The 18457-nt window shown below is 34.8% G+C and overlaps 1 protein-coding gene and 1 long non-coding RNA gene across 2 annotated transcripts; one reads left to right on the top strand and one right to left on the bottom strand.

Moving 5' to 3' along the window:
* The first annotated feature begins 730 nt into the window (after positions 1 to 730).
* On the top strand, positions 731 to 12512 carry LOC109006019. Its single transcript, XR_004798073.1, has 7 exons — positions 731 to 927; positions 1405 to 1537; positions 3880 to 3992; positions 4099 to 4152; positions 5800 to 5900; positions 11263 to 11364; positions 11458 to 12512. It is a non-coding gene; the product is annotated as an uncharacterized LOC109006019 (long non-coding RNA).
* A 2357-nt stretch (positions 12513 to 14869) lies between these two features.
* On the bottom strand, positions 14870 to 16603 carry LOC109006002 (NAC domain-containing protein 2-like). The gene is made up of 3 exons (XM_018985137.2): positions 16396 to 16603; positions 15600 to 15880; positions 14870 to 15490 (listed from the first exon to the last, which is right to left on the bottom strand). Exons 1-3 carry the CDS (start codon positions 16601 to 16603, stop codon positions 14870 to 14872), a joined length of 1110 nt encoding a protein of 369 aa, XP_018840682.2.
* Positions 16604 to 18457: the final 1854 nt, after the last annotated feature.

Genomic DNA, 18457 nt, shown 5'->3' with positions numbered 1-18457 from the left:
GGGTCTCATAAATATTATAATGATTTTATTATAACGATTTTTTAATATTAATAAATATTGTAGTGATTTTATTTTATTTTTATATATAATAATGATAAATATTATAATGATTTTATTTTTTATTATATATTATATTGATTTTATTTTTTTATTATATATTATAGTAATTTTATTTTTTATTTATATATAATAATGATAAATATTATAGTGATTTTATTTTTTATTCATATATTATAGTGATTTTATTTTTTATTTATATATTATATTGATTTTATTTTTATTTATATATAATAGTGATAAATATTATAGTGATTTTATTTTTTATTTATATATTATAGTAATTTTATTTTTTATTTATATATAATAGTGATAAATATTATAGTGATTTTATTTTTATTTATATATAATAATAATAAATATTATAGTGATTTTAATTTTAATTTATATTTAATCGTGATAAATATTATAATAATTTTATTTATATATAATATTAATAAATATTATAGTGATTTTATTTTTATTTATATATAATAATAATAATAAATATTATAAAATATTTATAAATAATTATATATAAAGATTGAAGTAGATTTATAGATCCCATTAAAAATATTTTAAATTATTTAATATATAAAATATTTTTAATAATATCAGAATATTTGAAAAGTGCAAGTATTTTCATTTTAAGTGGACAAATCAAGTGGGCAAAGCTTTTCCCTTTTATTTTTGGACAAGCAAGAACCCAGAAAACCTGGAAAGTAGGAGGAAGAAACTTTGCAACAAACAAGAAAATTAGTTTTTCTTATCGAAAATGACGCAACAACCCTCATTCATTTCGGCTCAAAACACCGATTCAAAGTTTATTTACTAAGTTTTTATTGTTGTTGCATTTGGTGGACTTTCTTCCTCAGTTACCCGCTGGTTAAGGTACGAATGGAAGTTTTCTTCAGTTTTTGTATTTTCTTCTTCTTCTTTCTTATTCTCTCATCTTTGGGTCTAATCTGTGAGTTAAGGAGGTTGAAGTTTCTGTGAATAGATGGCTTAGATTTAGGGTTGTGTTTTGGTCAATAAAAATTGGGGGTTTATTGTATTGGGTTTAATTTGTTGACAAATCATTGAATCGAGAAATGAACCAACATCACTTTTTAAGTTCATATTAGTGCGAAAGTGTCTTGAATCTCTTGAGATGTTATCAAAGGTCATTACCAATGATACCATGTGTTGTTTTGTTGTCGAGGAAAAGAAAAACATCACTTTCTCTTCTTCTCCATTGCTGAGATAATCTATTGAACTGTATCCTTATATGCTTTTGCGAATGTGACTGGCACAAGTATTAATACTATCAAAGGATAACTTTAATTCTAATTTTTATAATTACTATCTTGACTTTGAAAGATCTGCTAGGTTCTTAGAGCTTGAGAAGTCGGGGCTGTTTCGCTGGTTGATGCAGTTCGGCGGCTTCAAGGAGCGCCTTTTAGCCGACGACCCGTTCCTCTCCATGGTCGGAATCAAGTACTGCATTGGAATGTTCACCATGGTACGGATTTTTGTATATAAACTGTGATTCATTTTACGAGAACTTAGAAATTCGTACCTACGTGTGTAATGTAGGTGATCCTTGAGTAATCATCAATGAAAGATATAAAGTACGATGCACCTCCGCATGATTTAGTGCGAGACAAGCCCCATAAATCCAAGTGAATGCAGTCAAGTATGCCTTTACCAGTGTGACTCCCGGCCTTGAAGCTTCGCTTATGATGCTTCCCATATACACAATACTCACAAAATCCCTTGTCACTAAGCACATCTTGGGAATAAGTTCCCTTTTCATCAAGATCTCCATACCTTATTCACTGATGTGACACAATCTTCTATATCTTCTATGCTATAACGCACTGGAAATTCATCACGTTCTATCACCATTTGTGCACCAACAACCGTGCTTCCAAGCAATTTATACAAGTTTCCAACCCCTTTCCTGACAGCCAAAATACCTTTTCAGACTTTAATAACTTCAGCTTGCCCGGTGTATATGTAGCCACGAGAATCAAGCTCCGAAATTGAAACCATGGATATTTGGGAAAAAGAATGATGGAAGGGTTTTTTAGGTAATTAATTTTATTTTTGGTGGGTGATATATGAACAAACTTTTTTCTAATTCATCGGAAGTTGATTCAAAATTTCAGCTGGATGAGGAAGGATTTTGTATTTACATGTGGTTTTTATTACATTGAAAGAATATGTAATGCAGTGTGCGGACATAGAATTTAATTTTTAGGTATTCTGGAAATATCAAGTTGGTTGGTGATTAACATTGAAAAATATATATATGGACTGAGGCAAAACTTGGCCTGTTGAATCAATGGGGAACGTGAGTGAACCATAATCTCATCTTATCATCGTGGCAAACCAGGAAGAGTTCTTTTGCTGGACACCTAGTTATGTTATTCTGTTGGAAAACAGGTCTGGAGAATTTTTTCAAAGAGCTTGAAATTGTTTTTGCAGATCGATGTGGTATGGATCATTCCATCAAATATATGCTCCATTAATTTGCGTCTGCCCCAATTGTTATTTATGCTAAGTCTTTTGCATATGTTGTCGATGCTTGTGATTTATCTCATAGTGGCTTCTTGTAATTTAATATCACCGTAGGTTTGGCCTTACATCATTAAATGCAATTGGGTATGATCTAGAAGAGGTACCCTGGTGTATGTTCCTTTTTGTACAAGAAATTATATGTTATCTTCATGCAATATGTTCGTTCAGATTCCTCTCTTTTATCATAAATGTACTTAGATCCATAAAAATGGTTTAGTTTAATATATAGTTGCACCATTTGGTGTAAAACATACGATTCCCTACTGAGGTGCGTCATCTGCTTAGATTGTCTTTTATAAGAGTTTTTTGGCCATCGTTTCAATTGATTGGTACTGCATGTGTAAGGGGAGTGGTGAGCCCGTTTATCATCTTTTACTCTTTTGTGAGATTGCTTGTGTGGAGTGACTTCTTTAGATAGGTTGGTTTGGCTCAAGTCGTATCCATAGAATTGTAGGCTCTTTTATTCTTGAGAGGGTTAAGTGGCAGAACGCAAGTTGCATCAGTGTGGAAAAGGGTTTCAATTTGTCTCATATGATTTATTTTCAAATAAAGGAATGATAGAATGTTTGAAGACTGTGAAGAGGAGCTCAAACCATTATTTTTTAGTATTCTCCTCCTTTAGACTGCTTCAAAAGACTTTAATGTGCTTAACTTTCATAGTTTTCTTGTATCTGTTTATCCTTCTAGTGGAGTTCTCTCTTGTATACATCCTGTGTATTTGTGTTCACCTTTTACACTTTTTAATAAAGGTTTCTTGCTTATAAAAGTTTCTTTTGGCCTTTCACAACCTAGATTGGTTGAGTGGTTTCATTTGTTTCAGATTGTTTCGTTTTCAAGAACCAAACTATTAAAGAGTGGATTGAAAAGAATAGTTTGGTAAAATCATCCATGCCATGGGAATTGAGGGCTCTTTTGGTCAAACCCGCATCCTTTATACCTTGCTGCATGGATGAGGATCTCTTTAAAACTTTTAGGATGACACTATGGAAGATTTAAAAAAAAAAAAAATAGTTCAGATTTTACTACCTCAAGGTCCGAAATGTTGAGGTGATAAAATCTGAACTGTTTAATTAAGAATAACTGCTATGATTTTTACAACACCATCTAAGTAATCGAAAGCACTTACGTATAACTATTCAGAGGAATATTTCTTATAAAAAAAAAAAAAAACTATGCTGAAGAATATTGCATCCTACAGATTATCTTTTGCAGTAATCCTTGTCTTATTTTGAATATGTACTTTCTGTCATTACCTTTCATGGATAATGGCAATAATTGCAGATTCCGTGCTTGTTTCTCTTCCTGCCCCTACTGTTTCTCTCCGACCACCACTTGCAACTAGTGCTGGAACAATTGCCAAGTTCTTCCATAACTGCCTTGATAATGCATTCCAGGTTATATTTTTTGCCCTATAGACTAATGTGGCAACTTGCATGTTGCCAAGCTTATTTGAATTGAAGATACACATTTTCTTACATTGTCCTTAAAATCTGTCCACAGGTTGCTCTTGCCGGAACCTCATATTCATTTCTACAGAGATTAGGGGTTGTGGTGGTGAGCAAATGGCTTCCATATTTGCCTGCTTAAATGGATCCCCAAAATTTGGGTTTGAAGTTAACAATGAAATCGCATGTTTTTCATTTTCTGGTTTTGTTTGTGTAACATAATGGGACAAAGCTTTTTGCAGTTGGCACAGCTTCATCACTTGTTAGTAGTTTGCAATCAACGTATATTTTTTTTCCTGGTTTGTTCTTGAGATCAAGATGTTGAGGATTTTTGCATATAGTGGCATATGTAGTTAAGGCTTTAGACTTAGACAAGGTTGGTTGGGTTTAGGTGTAACCCATGTCCAAACTCAAGGAATGAATGATTACCCATGAAAGGATTGCCTGACCGTTCCTATCTTGATTTCTAAGTGTTGGACCTAACCTCAAGCTATGGTAAGATAATTCATTTATTATGACTCGCGGAGTAGTTATCTTCATAGTTTCAGTGTGCTTAGTCATGTTTCCCCATTGTAGTTTTGCTCTTATGTTATCTATAGTCGCTAAAATGAAATGATTTTCCATCTGAGATATAACCCAAAGCTGCCCCCAATCCTCAACTGAAAACTTGACCGACTGAGGTATACTAAAAGAAAGGATTAACTCTAGTTCTAGAAATTTTCGATAAGATTCTACATGATCTCAATAAAATAGCCGGGGAAATAATGTATATGGATTACTGAAGCATGCACTTCCTTTTCAGATTTGACTAATATTGATCACTCTTTCTCTAACTTTTGTTGCAAAGGTTTTTTATCATCATTTTTCTTAAGAAAATGTTATGCAAGTTGGAGCACCATTAATGCAAAATGCTGGAATTTAATGTGTTTTGCTTAATTAAAGTTGGGACAGCAGTTATGAATGCATTAATCAATGCAAGGAAAGCTGTTGATAAGTCTTCTCCGGTTGAAGTGGAAAACGTGCCCATACTATCCACAAGCGCTGCTTATGCTGTCTAGCACTTACAATGAAACCTTTCTAGTTTATCCTGTGAAAAAAACATGTCCTGCTTGATTAGAGTGTCAACCATTCTCAGTGTCGAGGAAAATAAATAAAAAGTTCAACCTTCTCTCTCTCTCTCTCTCTCTCTCTCTCTCTCTCTCTCCCCCTCCGTCTTGCTTTCTGTTTATTTTGATGGGTAGACCTTTGAATATGAATATATCAAAAATATTATCAAACCTTCTTTTCAATAGAAAACAATGTTTATAATGTGCTTTTTCCGCTTCATTTTCCATAGTATGGGAAAATTTTTGTTTTGTTTTTATTTTAATTTTTTGTATAAAATTTATCAACCAAGTACATATTTGAAACTGGAATCATTGAGAAAGAATGGGGAAGGCATGTTAACATATCATTCAAGAATTATGTTGTGGTCCTCATCTCATCTGAACATATATGGGCAAAGAGATTATGTTGCTGAGCTGTAAAGACACCATTACAAACGAGGCCCCAAAAGCTTTCTTAGGAGATACAATGGAATGACTGATTCTGTGAGACATGTAAAAGTTTCCTTTGTTTTTTGTTTTTAATAAGAATATGTAAATTCTTCCTTAACTTGGTCTAAGTAATATTCTTGCCTGTTACTGTGAAATAGAGCAAAGGGGTACGCTCTTTGTTGAATGCAAAGTATTTATCACGGATGTAATTCTGTTGACAGGTATCGAGTCTTAGCTGGTGTTATTGAACAGCAGATTCTGGATACTTTGCTACACCATCGCAAACTTATGTTGAGTGCTATTTGCTCTACTGCTCGGACAGGTAACACATTCTTGGGTTCTTCATTATTGTGGAACGTCTCTCTCCCCTCATATGTCCTTTTTATATTCGTTTATCCTCCCTCAAAGACTCACTCTTTTTAACTTTGCTTTTAAGCTGAATTTTTGGCCCTTCTCACAGCCGTTGAGGCTATGAATACTCAACCCAAATCTGATCGTTCCTTGGCTTCGGCCAAAAAGAGGGAAAGAGAACTCAAAAGACTATCATGGGAAATGAAAGAGGATGAGGGAGAGAAGAGCTCTCATCGAGAGCGGTGTAAGGGGAGGGGTAAAATGGTTGTCCCATGAAGCCAAAAATAGTATCATGGAATGTGAGGGGGCTGCATGATCCTAATAAGCGGCTCCAAGTCAGAAATTTTCTTCGTCAATGGAAGGGGGATATCATATGCTTACAAGAGACTAAGTTGGAAGATATTACAATACAAATAGTTCGTAGCCTATGGAGAGGACAACATGTCGGGTGGTCCTTCCTACCATCCAAAGGAGCTTCAGGGGGAGTTCTAATTATGTTTGACACAAGGGTAGTGGAAAGGGTGGAGGAATGTGTGGGTGATTTTTTGGTTGCATGTTCTTTTATTAATATAGAAGACGGATTTAAATGGGCTTTTGTTGGTGTGTATGGCCCAAATATTGACTCAGAGAGAAGATTTTTTTAGGAAGAACTTGTGGGAGTCCTAAGTTGGTGGGAGTTATCAAGTTGCATCGGGGGGGATTTCAATATATCTCGCTTCCCAAGCGAAAGGTCGGGTGTTTCTCATATTTCTTTAGCCATGAGAGATTTTTCTGATTTTATATCAGAACAAGAGCTCATGGACCTTCCACTATCAGGAGGCACGTTTACCTGGTCCAACAACCGTGATTGCCCGCCCATCTTGGTCGAAGATTGATAGATTCTTGTTAATTCCCGATTGGGAGTCGCACTTCCCCGATGTAGTCCAAAGAAGATTACCCCGTTTATGCTCTGATCACTTTCTCATCATTTTAGACTATGGAGGCATCCAGGAGAGTAGAAGGTATTTTAAATTTGAGCATATGTGGCTTAAAACTAATGGTTTTGTGGACATGATCAGACAATGGTGGACTTCTTACACTTTCCAAGGTTCTCCAAGCTTCATTTTGGCAAAAAAGTTGAAAGCACTGAAACAGGATCTGAAGCAATGGAATGAGCAAGTTTTTGGTAATGTGTCTCAACAGAGGCGCTCTCGTGGAGGAGTTACAGGGTTTAGAAGGTGAGGAGGAGGCCAGAACTCTTTCTGAACTTGAAAAAACTCGAAAGAATCAGGTAGTGGCTGATCTTGAAAGATTAACTTTGATGGAGGAGATTTCATGGAGACAGAAATCAAGGGTGCTCTGACTTAAAGAGGGAGATAAATGCACGAAATTCTTTTATAGGATGGCCAACTCTCACAGGAGAAACAATGCTATTGATTTATTGATGGTGGATGGGGCAATTTCTTCGGATAAGTTGATAATAAATAATCACATTGAACATTACTATCAACAACTATTATCTGAAGAACACAACTGGAGACCGAAAGTGGATGGCTTGCTTTTTCATCATTAGACCAGCAGAGTGCAGAGTGGTTAGAGAGGCCTTTTACAGATGAGGAAGTATGCAAGGTTATCAGAGGTATGGCAAGCGATAAGGCTCCTGGTCTGGACGGTTTTACTATGAGATTTTTTCAAACTTGTTGGGAGGTGGTCAAGGAAGATATAATGAAAGTTTTTCATGAATTCCATACTAATGCTTGCTTTGAAAAGAGTCTCAATGCCACCTTCTTAGCCCTTATCCCTAAAAAGGTGGGGTCAAGAGAAGTGAGTGATTATCGCCCCAAAAGTCTTGTAAATGGGGTGTACAAGATTCTTTCCAAAGTGTCAGCAAATAGATTGAGTTCGGTGGTGGAAAAACTAATCTCAAAATCACAAAATGCGTTTGTTAAAGGTAGACAAATTTTTGATTCGGTACTTATCGCAAATGAAATTTTGGATGGTCGATTGAAGTCTAGAGTACCCGGGCTACTTTGCAAGTTAGATTTGGAAAAAACATATGATCATGTCAACTGGAAGTTCTTACTTTACTTACTTGGTAGATGTGGTTTTGGGGGGAAATGGCAAAAATAGGTAGAATTTTTCATATCTTCAGTTCGTTTCTCTATCTTGGTAAATGGCACACCGGTGGATTTCTTCAATTCATCTCATGGCCTGAGACAGGGAGATTCGCTTTCTCCTCTACTTTTCTTATTTGTCATGGAAGCACTCAGTAAGATGATTGAGGGTTTGGTGGACGGGGGGTTACTCCATGGCTTTGCGGTGGGGAATGGTGACCTCAACATTTCCCATTTGCTTTTTACTGACGACACGCTCATCTTTTGTGGTGCACACCATGGCCAGGTTCAAGCCTTGAGAGCGTTACTCCTTTGTTTTGCTGTTGTATCCGGTTTGAGCATCAACCTTGCAAAGTCAGAATTAGTGCCAGTAGGGGTTGTCCCTGATGTGGAGATTTTAGCTACTACTTTGGGATGCAAGATAACTTCGCTTCCTATGGAGTATCTTGGCTTACCTTTGGGTGCGTCTTTTAAATCGGTGAGGATTTAGAATGATGTGATCGAAAGGGTGGAGAGCAGATTGGCCGCCTGGAAGAGGCTATATTTGTTGAAAGGTGGTAGGTTAACTTTGATCAAAAGCACTCTTTCAAACTTACCCACTTACTTTTTGTCTCTATTTCCACTTCCTACAAATGTGGCTAACCGCATTGAGAAGCTACAAAAGGACTTCTTATGGAGGGGATTGGGGGAAGAGTTCAAATTCCACCTGGTTAATTGGCCAACAGTTTATACCCCAATGTTTGGGGGAGGCTTGGGGATTCGCCACTTGTTGAAATTCAACCAAGCTCTGTTGGGTAAGTGGTTGTGGAGGTATCAAACCGAACGAGAGGCCTTATGGAAGTCCGTTATAGATTCATAGTTCGGGAAAACTTGGGGAGGATGGTGCTCGAATGAGGCTTGAGGCACTCATGGAGTGGGGTTGTGGAAAAACATTCGGAGTCGTTGGGGGACCTTTCGTGGACATGAACATGTTGTGGGTGAGGGTTCGCGGGTCCGTTTTTGGTCTGATAACTGGTGTGGTCACTATTGCCTACAAGATACCTTCCCTACTTTCTTTGCGCTCGCTCGAGAAAATGAGACATTGATCGCCGATCTTCTGGTCTTTTCAAATGGCTCCCCGCAATGAAATATTGACTTCACTAGGGCAGCCCAAGATTGGGAGTTGGAACCTATTACAGAGTTCTTTGCGGCATTATATTCTGCAAGCATATCAGGGGGCACCGGAGATAAGATGTTTTGGAATAATAAGAAAGGTATTTTCTCTGTCAGATCTTTTTACCAAAAGATTACGAATCCCGGAAAGCCAATGTATCCATGGAAGAGCATTTGGCAAACGAAAGCCCCGACAAAAGCAGCCTTTTTTGTTTGGACAGCATCGTTGGACAAGATTCTTACCACAGATAACTTGAGGAAACGACGGGTTATTGTCCTAGATTGGTGTTATATGTGCAAGAAGTATGGGGAGTCAGTTGATCATCTGCTTTTACACTGTGAGATGGCCAAAGGCATGTGGGATGATATTTTCTCAAGAGTTGGATTGTCTTGGGTCATGCCGTGTAGATTGGTGGATTTCCTCACAAGCTGGAGAGGACTATGCGGCAATTCTCAGATAGCGGCAATTTGGAGGTTGGTACCAATATGTTTGTGTTGGTGTATTTGGAGGGAGAGAAACACAAGATGTTTAGAAGACCAGGAGAGAACACTAGAAGAGCTAAAAGTTGTCTTTTTTAAATTATTGTTCTCATGGGCGGGGGCCATAGTTTGTAACGGACTTAGTATCCATGATCTTCTTCTTTCTTTTGTAACTTCTAACTAGGCATTTCTTCATGTATACTTCATGTGTACTCGGGTTTTGCCTATTTCTATGAATATAATATCCTTGATTACTTATCAAAAAAAAAAAACTTTGCTTTTAAGACTGTTCATTTGAGTTCCGAACCGGATACCCGGCGCAGAACCCAGGTTTCAAACCCGGGCCATAACCCAGATGAATCCGGGTTCCTTTTTTTTAACAAAAGCTTATTTATTATTAATCTTTTTTAAACAAGTACATAGTAGCATTTTTTTTTTAATCTAAAAGCCTATATTTTATAAAACTAAAAATATATCAAAATGGAAAACTGAATTTATGTCAAAAAAAGGTAAAGCTATAAGCCCTTAAACAATTAACTAATTAATTTTTTAACTAAATGCATGTAAAACAAAAACAAAAAAAATTCAATATTCATCATGTAAAATGCATGTGATATACACGATGCAATCCACTACATATTACATTGTTTGAACTAATTTGCTAAGAATATTACAAAACACATACATGGCTTTAATCAAACTCCAATACACAACAAATTGTCTGCAAAAAATAAGAAAATTTTCCATCAATTAGCTCTTCTTCCAACAATCACAAGATAGTGGTTTTGACAAGCTCTCTTGGCTGAATCGGGATCCTTAAACGTTACCTAATTACAAACATAATGAAGTCAGAAATCAAAAGTACAAAAAACCCACATTCAATATATTGCTCACATATGCTATGAATACTTACTATAATTTCCAAAGAAATCCAGAGGCACATTAATATATTGATTTGTGCAATGGTTTAGTCAGATTAGCACCTGAATCATGAATACCATTACTTAATCAATTGCCAACTTCGTCTTTAATGAACAAGTAAGTTAATAACTAGGAATTGACTCACGAAGAAATAAATCTATTCATATTTAACTAGCAAACAGAGAACAATACTTTTTTGATCGGTAAGCAAACAGAGAACAATACTATTCAAGATATATGCAATATATATAAACCTAAAATGGAATGGAGCCGAATAACTTCAATTAAAATAAATTCTATAATTACCATTGGAGAGAGTTCATAAACATTTCATTTCAGTAGGGACAATTCACAAAATGCAGGGAACAAGCACACACATGTGCACGCATAGAGAGACACACCATTGCAATTTGCAGCCAATGAGTCACTTAGAATAGAGGTTTTGGAGGAAAAGTACATACTACAGTACAGGTTTCTTGTTCCTAATCTGACGTGCATTCTTTTCGGCATGAATGAGGGGTAAAATATGGTTTAAAACTGGCTTGAGGGACAGACCTCAATACAGGATTCTCCAATTGTAGGCTAGATTGTAGTTACCAACATTTTGCACAACACAATGTGTTTTGCATTCTAATCCTACGTTCTATTCAATTCTTTGTTGTGATCTGGTTCATCAATTTTGGACAGCACCTTCTCGCCATTAAGGTGGAGAACCCGTGTATGGGTGAAATCAGTCTTGGACAACACCTTCTCGCCATTAAGTTCGTCTTATCGTCCACATGGAATTAGGTATATTTCTCGAGTGTTATTCTCGTTTTTCAGTGTTAATTGCATGACATGATTTGATCATTGGAAATGAGTTGGCCTTTATTTGTTTGGCAGAATCTGCAGAATGTGTAAATTCTTGGTGGGTTGATATATGGGGGTTCTTTTAATTTTGATGTTGTGGATCCACGAAGAAGTGTACTTAGTAATGTGCTGTGTGTTAATGTGTCAGCTTGTGGGCGGTCTGGCTATTGGCATGTCGATAATAATTTTTTCTAGCTTGTAATTTTGGGTTGTTGCTTGACATGTGTGGGTGGTGATTGGTTAAGTGAAGTTTATTGGGATGTTGATAGTTTATTGAGACTTGTGAAATTGTTTATTAATTATGTTGAGATCCTTGTAGAGGAACATCTATATTTAGTGTGAACAAATGAGTTTTTATTCTACAAGTAAAAGAGGCTATCTAAGAATGAATAGTAAAATTTCGACCACTTCTTTTTTCCATTTTTATCCCTCTATTTTATTCATTTTCCATTTTTGTCCCTTTGTATGCCTCTGTCTGGGGTTGTTTTATTCGATGGGACAAAATGGTAAAAGCCGCTGGCCCTAAAATTTTCATCTGTCTCTCTCTCTCGAATTTTTTCAAGAACCCAGAAAACCTTTTTATTTTTTGACAAGCAAGAACCCAGAAAACCTAGAAAGGAGGAGGAAGAAACTTTGCAACTAACAAGAAAATGAGTTTTTCTTATCGAAAATGACGCAACAACCCTCATTCATTTCGGCTCAAAACACCGATTCAAAGTTTATTTACTTAGTTTTTATTGTTGTTGCATTTGGTGGACTTTCTTCCTCAGTTACCCGCTGGTTAAGGTACGAATGGAGGTTTTCTTCAGTTTTTGTATTTTCTTCATCTTCTTTCTTATTCTCTCATCTTTGGGTCTAATCTGTGAGTTAAGGAGGTTGAAGTTTCTGTGAATAGATGGCTTAGAGTTAGGGTTGTGTTTTGGTCAATTAAAATTGAGGGTTTATTGTATTGGGTTTAATTTGTTGACAAATCATTGAATCGAGAAATGAACCAACATCACTTTTTAAGTTCATAGTAGTGCGAAAGTGTCTTGAATCTCTTGAGATGTTATCAAAGGTCGTTACCAATGATACCATGTGTTGTTTTGTTGTCGAGGAAAAAAAAACGTCACTTTCTCTTCTTCTCCATTGCTGAGATAATCTATTGAACTGTATCCTTATATGCTTTTGCGAATGTGACTGGCACAAGTATTAATACTATCAAAGGATAACTTTAATTCTAATTTTTATAATTACTATCATGACTTTGAAAGATCTGCTACATCCATTAAGTTTTGGATTTTTTTTTCTTTCTTGTACTTCCTTTTTTGTTTTTCTTGGAATATCTTGTTATAATTTTTAAATTCTCATACTATTTTAATTCTTGTTGCAGCAAAGTTCCTTCTTGGCTTACTACTTTTGCACCAGCAGATGCTCTCACCATGAAAGAGGAAGCCTGGAATGCATTCCCAGAATGCAATTCAGGTTTGCCCTGCCACTAACAATTGATGGCTAAAGAAAAGTTCAAGAGAAATTTCATTTTTTCCCTTCTTCAACTAGATCATTATTTGTTTATCTTTGCCTATTTTTTGTTGTATTTGAAGTTGTCCTGTCATGAAAATCTGCTGGCTGATTAGACATTATATTTGATAGGTTACCAGTCTAAAATTTGTTGCTCGAGGTGATTTTTTGTTAACTGCCTCAGCAGACAAGGTAAGCATTTGGTTTCCAAATTTGTAGTTATGAATCATGAATGTTGACATGCACGGGTTGTTCTTAAGAAAAGGAAACTCTTTTTTTTTTCAGAAATTTATTGTCATGTTTTTTTGGACAATAATGTTTCCTTGACCATTAGATTAACTGTGTACGGGTGATTTTGTAAATCTTCTTGACCATTTGATTAAATATATGTAGAGAACCTGAATTGCAAATATTAATCTGGGTGCAACCCAGAGGAAATCATTAGGTATTGGTTTAAGCTCTGATGGCATTTTAAGCTGCAAGTGAAGATTTAAGCATTATTATCAGAGGTAAGTACTCTATGTCTAACACAGTTCTATCAAATCTTTGATCCAATCCAAAATTATTACAATAAGAAATTACGCTAGACACACCATAAACTCCTGCAGCTAAATACGGTGAAACTCTAATTAAAATTCTTATACATAATAGAAACACTATCTGATGCTGTGATTCCATGGAAGTTGAAATCACCCACGAGTTTCCATAAGTTAACCTCCTAAACCAAGAAATACAATTATATTTAAACAAGAAGGGAGGTCATAACCATGAAAAGAGCATGAATCCTACATTACTTAGAAACGTTAAGAGATATCACCTCTCATGATGGCTTGTCATTTTTGTCTATGGCATGATCACACTCAACCAGCAATAATAGTTAATTGGACTCTAATTTTTCCTTTGGGTTAGTTTCCTTTTTTTTTTTTCCAGCAAAGTGAAATCTCCATTTATTATTGGCTTTAAATATGTAGTAGCATGCTTTTTGGCTGAAATTTCTGACAAACAATAAAGTTGATGCACTCAATCTAATATCTAAAAAAGAATACCTTATTTCTGTCTTGATGCCTTTGCAGGTATATGAACACATTACATTTGAAATGAGAAACATATATTCCTTGGGTGTTTTTGTTAACCAGCCTCCATCAGTAAAAATATGTTATAATTTTTATTATTTTGCTATCCTCTATTCATAGTGTTTTTGTTAAGAACTCGAGAAACTTGGGTGGCTTTTGCAAACCATTTTAGATGGTAAAGACCCAAGGAGCTTTAACTTTAAAATTATAAACATGTGTTCTCTACCTTGCTTTTTCCCGTGGATTATGTCTAAATCCCCTTTCCTAATTTCTATTTGTTGTGAAGAATTTGATATTTGCTTCTTCTTAAATCACTTGATCTAAAATACTGTATAGCTCATATTTTCCTTAAAATTTTTATAATGTGTCCTTTTTTCTTCATAGTCTCTATTTGTCAGTAGTTAACATTCATTAGCTTTTATGTGTGCTAGAGCTATATTGGCAGAGTATTCTGGTCCTGTTCTTGGAGTATTGTCTGCAGTGTTATTTGGATGGATAGGCCGTGTCTGGAAGAAGGTAGCTCTCTCTAATATGCTTAATTGTTATTGATTTTAGGGTGTATGATGTTTGAATAATTCTCATCATATCAGTTAAAGATCATAATCTTCGAGCATGTAAGCTTTGGTTTTATTTCTGACATGTTTTTCTTTTTTCTGTTTTCATCCAATGCTTAACATGAATGCAAGAGTTTTGCAACACATAGGGTTAATGACAATATCAATCGAAGTTTTATTAGGAATTAATAAAAACCATCTACATGAATCCAGTAGAAAATGTCAAGCAAATACATAAATTAAGCTGCCAAAACTAGCTAGATCATCATCCTATATAAACGTCAAGTCCAGTAATAATACTTAAGTTCCCTCATCAAGTTAAAGATCAGTCATCAGACTCTTCACTTCAGACTCTTCACTGCCATCATTATCATCAGGATTATTATTTGGGACACTCTCGGGAAGATGCACATACGACTCTTGGTAAAAGCTATAACTACTAGGATCCAATTGAGATGGCAAACTCATCCACAGATCCTCTTGGAATTCACTCAGTTCATTTAGATAGTTAGACCCAAAGACTGTCTGATCTGTGGAATTATGCGCCCAGTTGGACCATCCAATTGGTGGAACCATCGTGGCAGGAAGATCAAGAGGACTTGCATGATTGAAGTAGCCATTGAAAGTAGCCCCAGTATCGAGATCATGAGCGTTGCTGCATTGAGCAGCAGATTCTGGCTGCTGGAACCCATTTTGGAAGGTACTGGCCGTGGTGATCTGCATATTATCCCAGGCACCTATTATTGGTACTTCAACATCAGCAATGGCGGCAGCTTCGAGATTTCCACAATTCATCTTATCTACATGCTCATCATCCCCCCCATCATAATCATCTAGCACTGAAGTTGAACCAACCTTCGCAGGAACGTTATCTTCAATTTGAATTTTGATTGATTTAACAGGTTTTTTATAAATCCTGCATAAGACCCAGTCATCCAACTGCATAGTACAAGATTTAGTGCTGATGATGGTCAGTTTTTGAGAATAGAATTAAGAGCCTTAAAACGAACATATATATTAATTAGTAAAAGGATGAAAAACTACATACCCTCATGCCATTTGAGCCTCTTTCGCTACAGGGTGAATCCTCGACTCTAAATTCGTGCATAATCCAGTTGGTCTTTTTACCCTTTGGAGCCTTTCCTATATAAAAAACCAATGCCTTCCTATACCCAACTACGGTTCCCTTGGATTTGATTTTCCTGTCAGCTCCAGTGGCTTTCCAATATCCACCACCAGCAGCTCGATTTGGCCGTCTTCCATTTCGATACTTTCGATCTCTTGGGGTGAAAATGTATAATTGATCTTCTTGATAATCCTTGTATTTTGCTTTTAATGGAAGAAATTCAAGTGTTACTTTCTAGTTCAACTTTTGATCTTTAATATGAAATAGTCTTAATTTAAGCTCAAAGTATTGAATGTCATGGCTGTATGCACCACATGCAATATGCACTCACAAGCAAGATAATTAGTTCTACTTGATTAATTGCACATGATTCAGTCAAACAAAATGAAGCACTATCAAACGCAATGAATTAAACAAAACTGAAGCTGAACATGAGTCAGAGTTAGCAAGTTGAGTACCATGAATATTTGTTTAATTTCATATATTTATTCTCTTCTAGTTTTGCTAAGTGCATTCGACATGGAAAGATGAAGATGGTTGACATCAGGAATATTAGTTCCAAGAAAAACAAGCACAGCAAGAAAATTAAGGTATCTGCACAATATCTACCATGATTCTCACATTCAGATTATAAATAATTAGCAAGAAACAAACTTTATATCATGTAAAGTTATGTTCAAACCTCCACGATCAGTACAATAAAATCAGTACTACCTACCTGCAAGAATATCTGGATTATATGCATAGAGGTTAACCTCCACCATCTTGTTAATTGGCAGGGGCCGGTTCCATATTTTCTTCTCCAAGTAAAATATGATGAGCTCTTCATCTGTTGGGAGGAATCTGTACCCGGGAGGTTTGGAAAAAAATCCAGCTTGTTCTTTAATCTTGCTGTTGCTGTTGAAATTGCCCTTCTCAACCTCCATGGCACGAAGTAATTGCAGCAGACTCTTCTCTCTCTATATATAATTGCCATTCTACCGATTTTTTGGAGTCTTAGACTTATCCAATAGTGTAATTCTTCTTTTGAAATATTTTTTAAATTCATTTAAACATCTTATCCTTCGGTTAGGATTGTTTTCCCCCTTTTTTTTTTTTTTGGATACTTCCAGGATTTATCTTAAGAATAATACTCCATAGTTCAAAAATTATATAATGATCAGTGACGACCTTCAGTATGTGCCCATATATAATTTTTTAAATGGTGCCTTATTCAGTTATTATAAAATTTGATATAGAAAAAAGAAGATAAAACAGTAAAAGAGTGAAGAATATGCTCAAATTATCATCAAGATAACGATTAATTCAAGTTAATAATGTGTATATGTATGATAAGAATTTATCCCTTGATTTGGCAAAGTACTCTTCCTTCATGATAACAATCAATTCCTTAATTTAAATACTTAATAATCATGAAGTTAATCATGATTTCGTTCATAATTCGATAAATCCAAATCAAAGGCAATCTTAGCAAATGTTAATCAATCTTATATGTTGATTTTCTCAGAAAAAAGAACTTATAGAAAAATAAATAAATATACACTATTGATTCAAATATTTAAAACTATTAATAATTAAATAAAAGTGGTGCTTACAATAATAATGATCATTCATGCGAGATCATCAATCAATATGAGAATAAAAAGAACCATTTATTTTATTTTTTTTAAATTAAAAAAATACTATGCTTTCTTTGACTTATCCTAACCAACTTATCCCAATAATTAGATGCTAATGTCACATCAAAACCGTCCAAAATCCATCATCCCAATGAACTTAACATCATATTTATTTAATATGGGAAGAAATTAGTGTTTAGGAAATAAAGCCATGGGTTTAGTTGAACTGCTGGGAAGTAGGAACCAATTGCTAAGCCGGCAAACCCACCACTTTTTCTGGCTTCTAAATTCCTATCTCCAATCTCTATTCGGTTTCAACAACTACCCAACTGTTTTTTTTTTTTTTTCTCAATAATAATATTAAAAAAAATTAATACGAGATTTATTAAAAATCATAAGAGATGCAGTCAAAATACATAAAATGTGAATAAGAACGAGGCTAATCTATAGAGCGAAATTGATACAAGAAAATAAATTAAATAAATTTAGTATTTATCTAAACTTTTTCATACACAGTTAAATAAAATTATGCATTCATTTGCTTGAATAAGAATTTGGATTTACAAAAAATAAAAATAAAATAAAACTGTGGGGCTTAAGGCCTGAATTGTAGGCCTACAAGGAAGTGATTTGGTGCCAAATGTAAAGGGGTTATTGTGTCAATTGTGGGTGGACCAACGCATCTTCTATCTATCTTCATCGTTCGTCGTTTTTTATTTGTCCAACATATATATAGTTGTCTTATATTTTGTTCATTTTGTCTTATTTTACTAAATAAACCACAACATTATTTTGTTTTTCTTCTAACATTTGTACAATTTAGGGGGGAAGGGGAGGTTTGGATTAAAAAAAATATTTTTAAACTCATCTCATTTCATCTAATTATTATAATTTTATCAAATCTTCAAACAAAATATAATAAACAATTCAATTTTTTTAAATTTTAAAACAATAATAATATTAAAAAATAACAATATTTTATCCAACTTTCAATTTTTATCTTAACTCATTTCATTTCAACTCACTATCCAAATCTCTTTTAAATAAATATTAACACCATTATAAATAATCAAAGAAACTTTCAACGTAACAAAAATATTACGAAACGAATTAAATTGTCTTGCATGGTTAAAGATAATAAAATCCAAAATGAAAACTAGT

Source organism: Juglans regia, chromosome 1, assembly GCF_001411555.2.
Source record: "Juglans regia cultivar Chandler chromosome 1, Walnut 2.0, whole genome shotgun sequence".
NCBI classification, from domain to species: domain Eukaryota; kingdom Viridiplantae; phylum Streptophyta; class Magnoliopsida; order Fagales; family Juglandaceae; genus Juglans; species Juglans regia.
This window is presented reverse-complemented; position numbering and strand designations above follow the sequence as displayed.

Coding starts and splice junctions, on each gene's coding strand:
- LOC109006002 (XM_018985137.2), bottom strand. CDS start 16,603: ATGGAGGTTGAGAAGGGCAATTTCAACAGCAACAGCAAGATTAAAGAA. Junction 15,881..16,395: donor TAATCCAGATATTCTTGCAG/GTAGGTAGTACT, acceptor TTCCATTAAAAG/CAAAATACAAGGATTATCAA. Junction 15,491..15,599: donor GAGGCTCAAATGGCATGAGG/GTATGTAGTTTT, acceptor TGTACTATGCAG/TTGGATGACTGGGTCTTATG.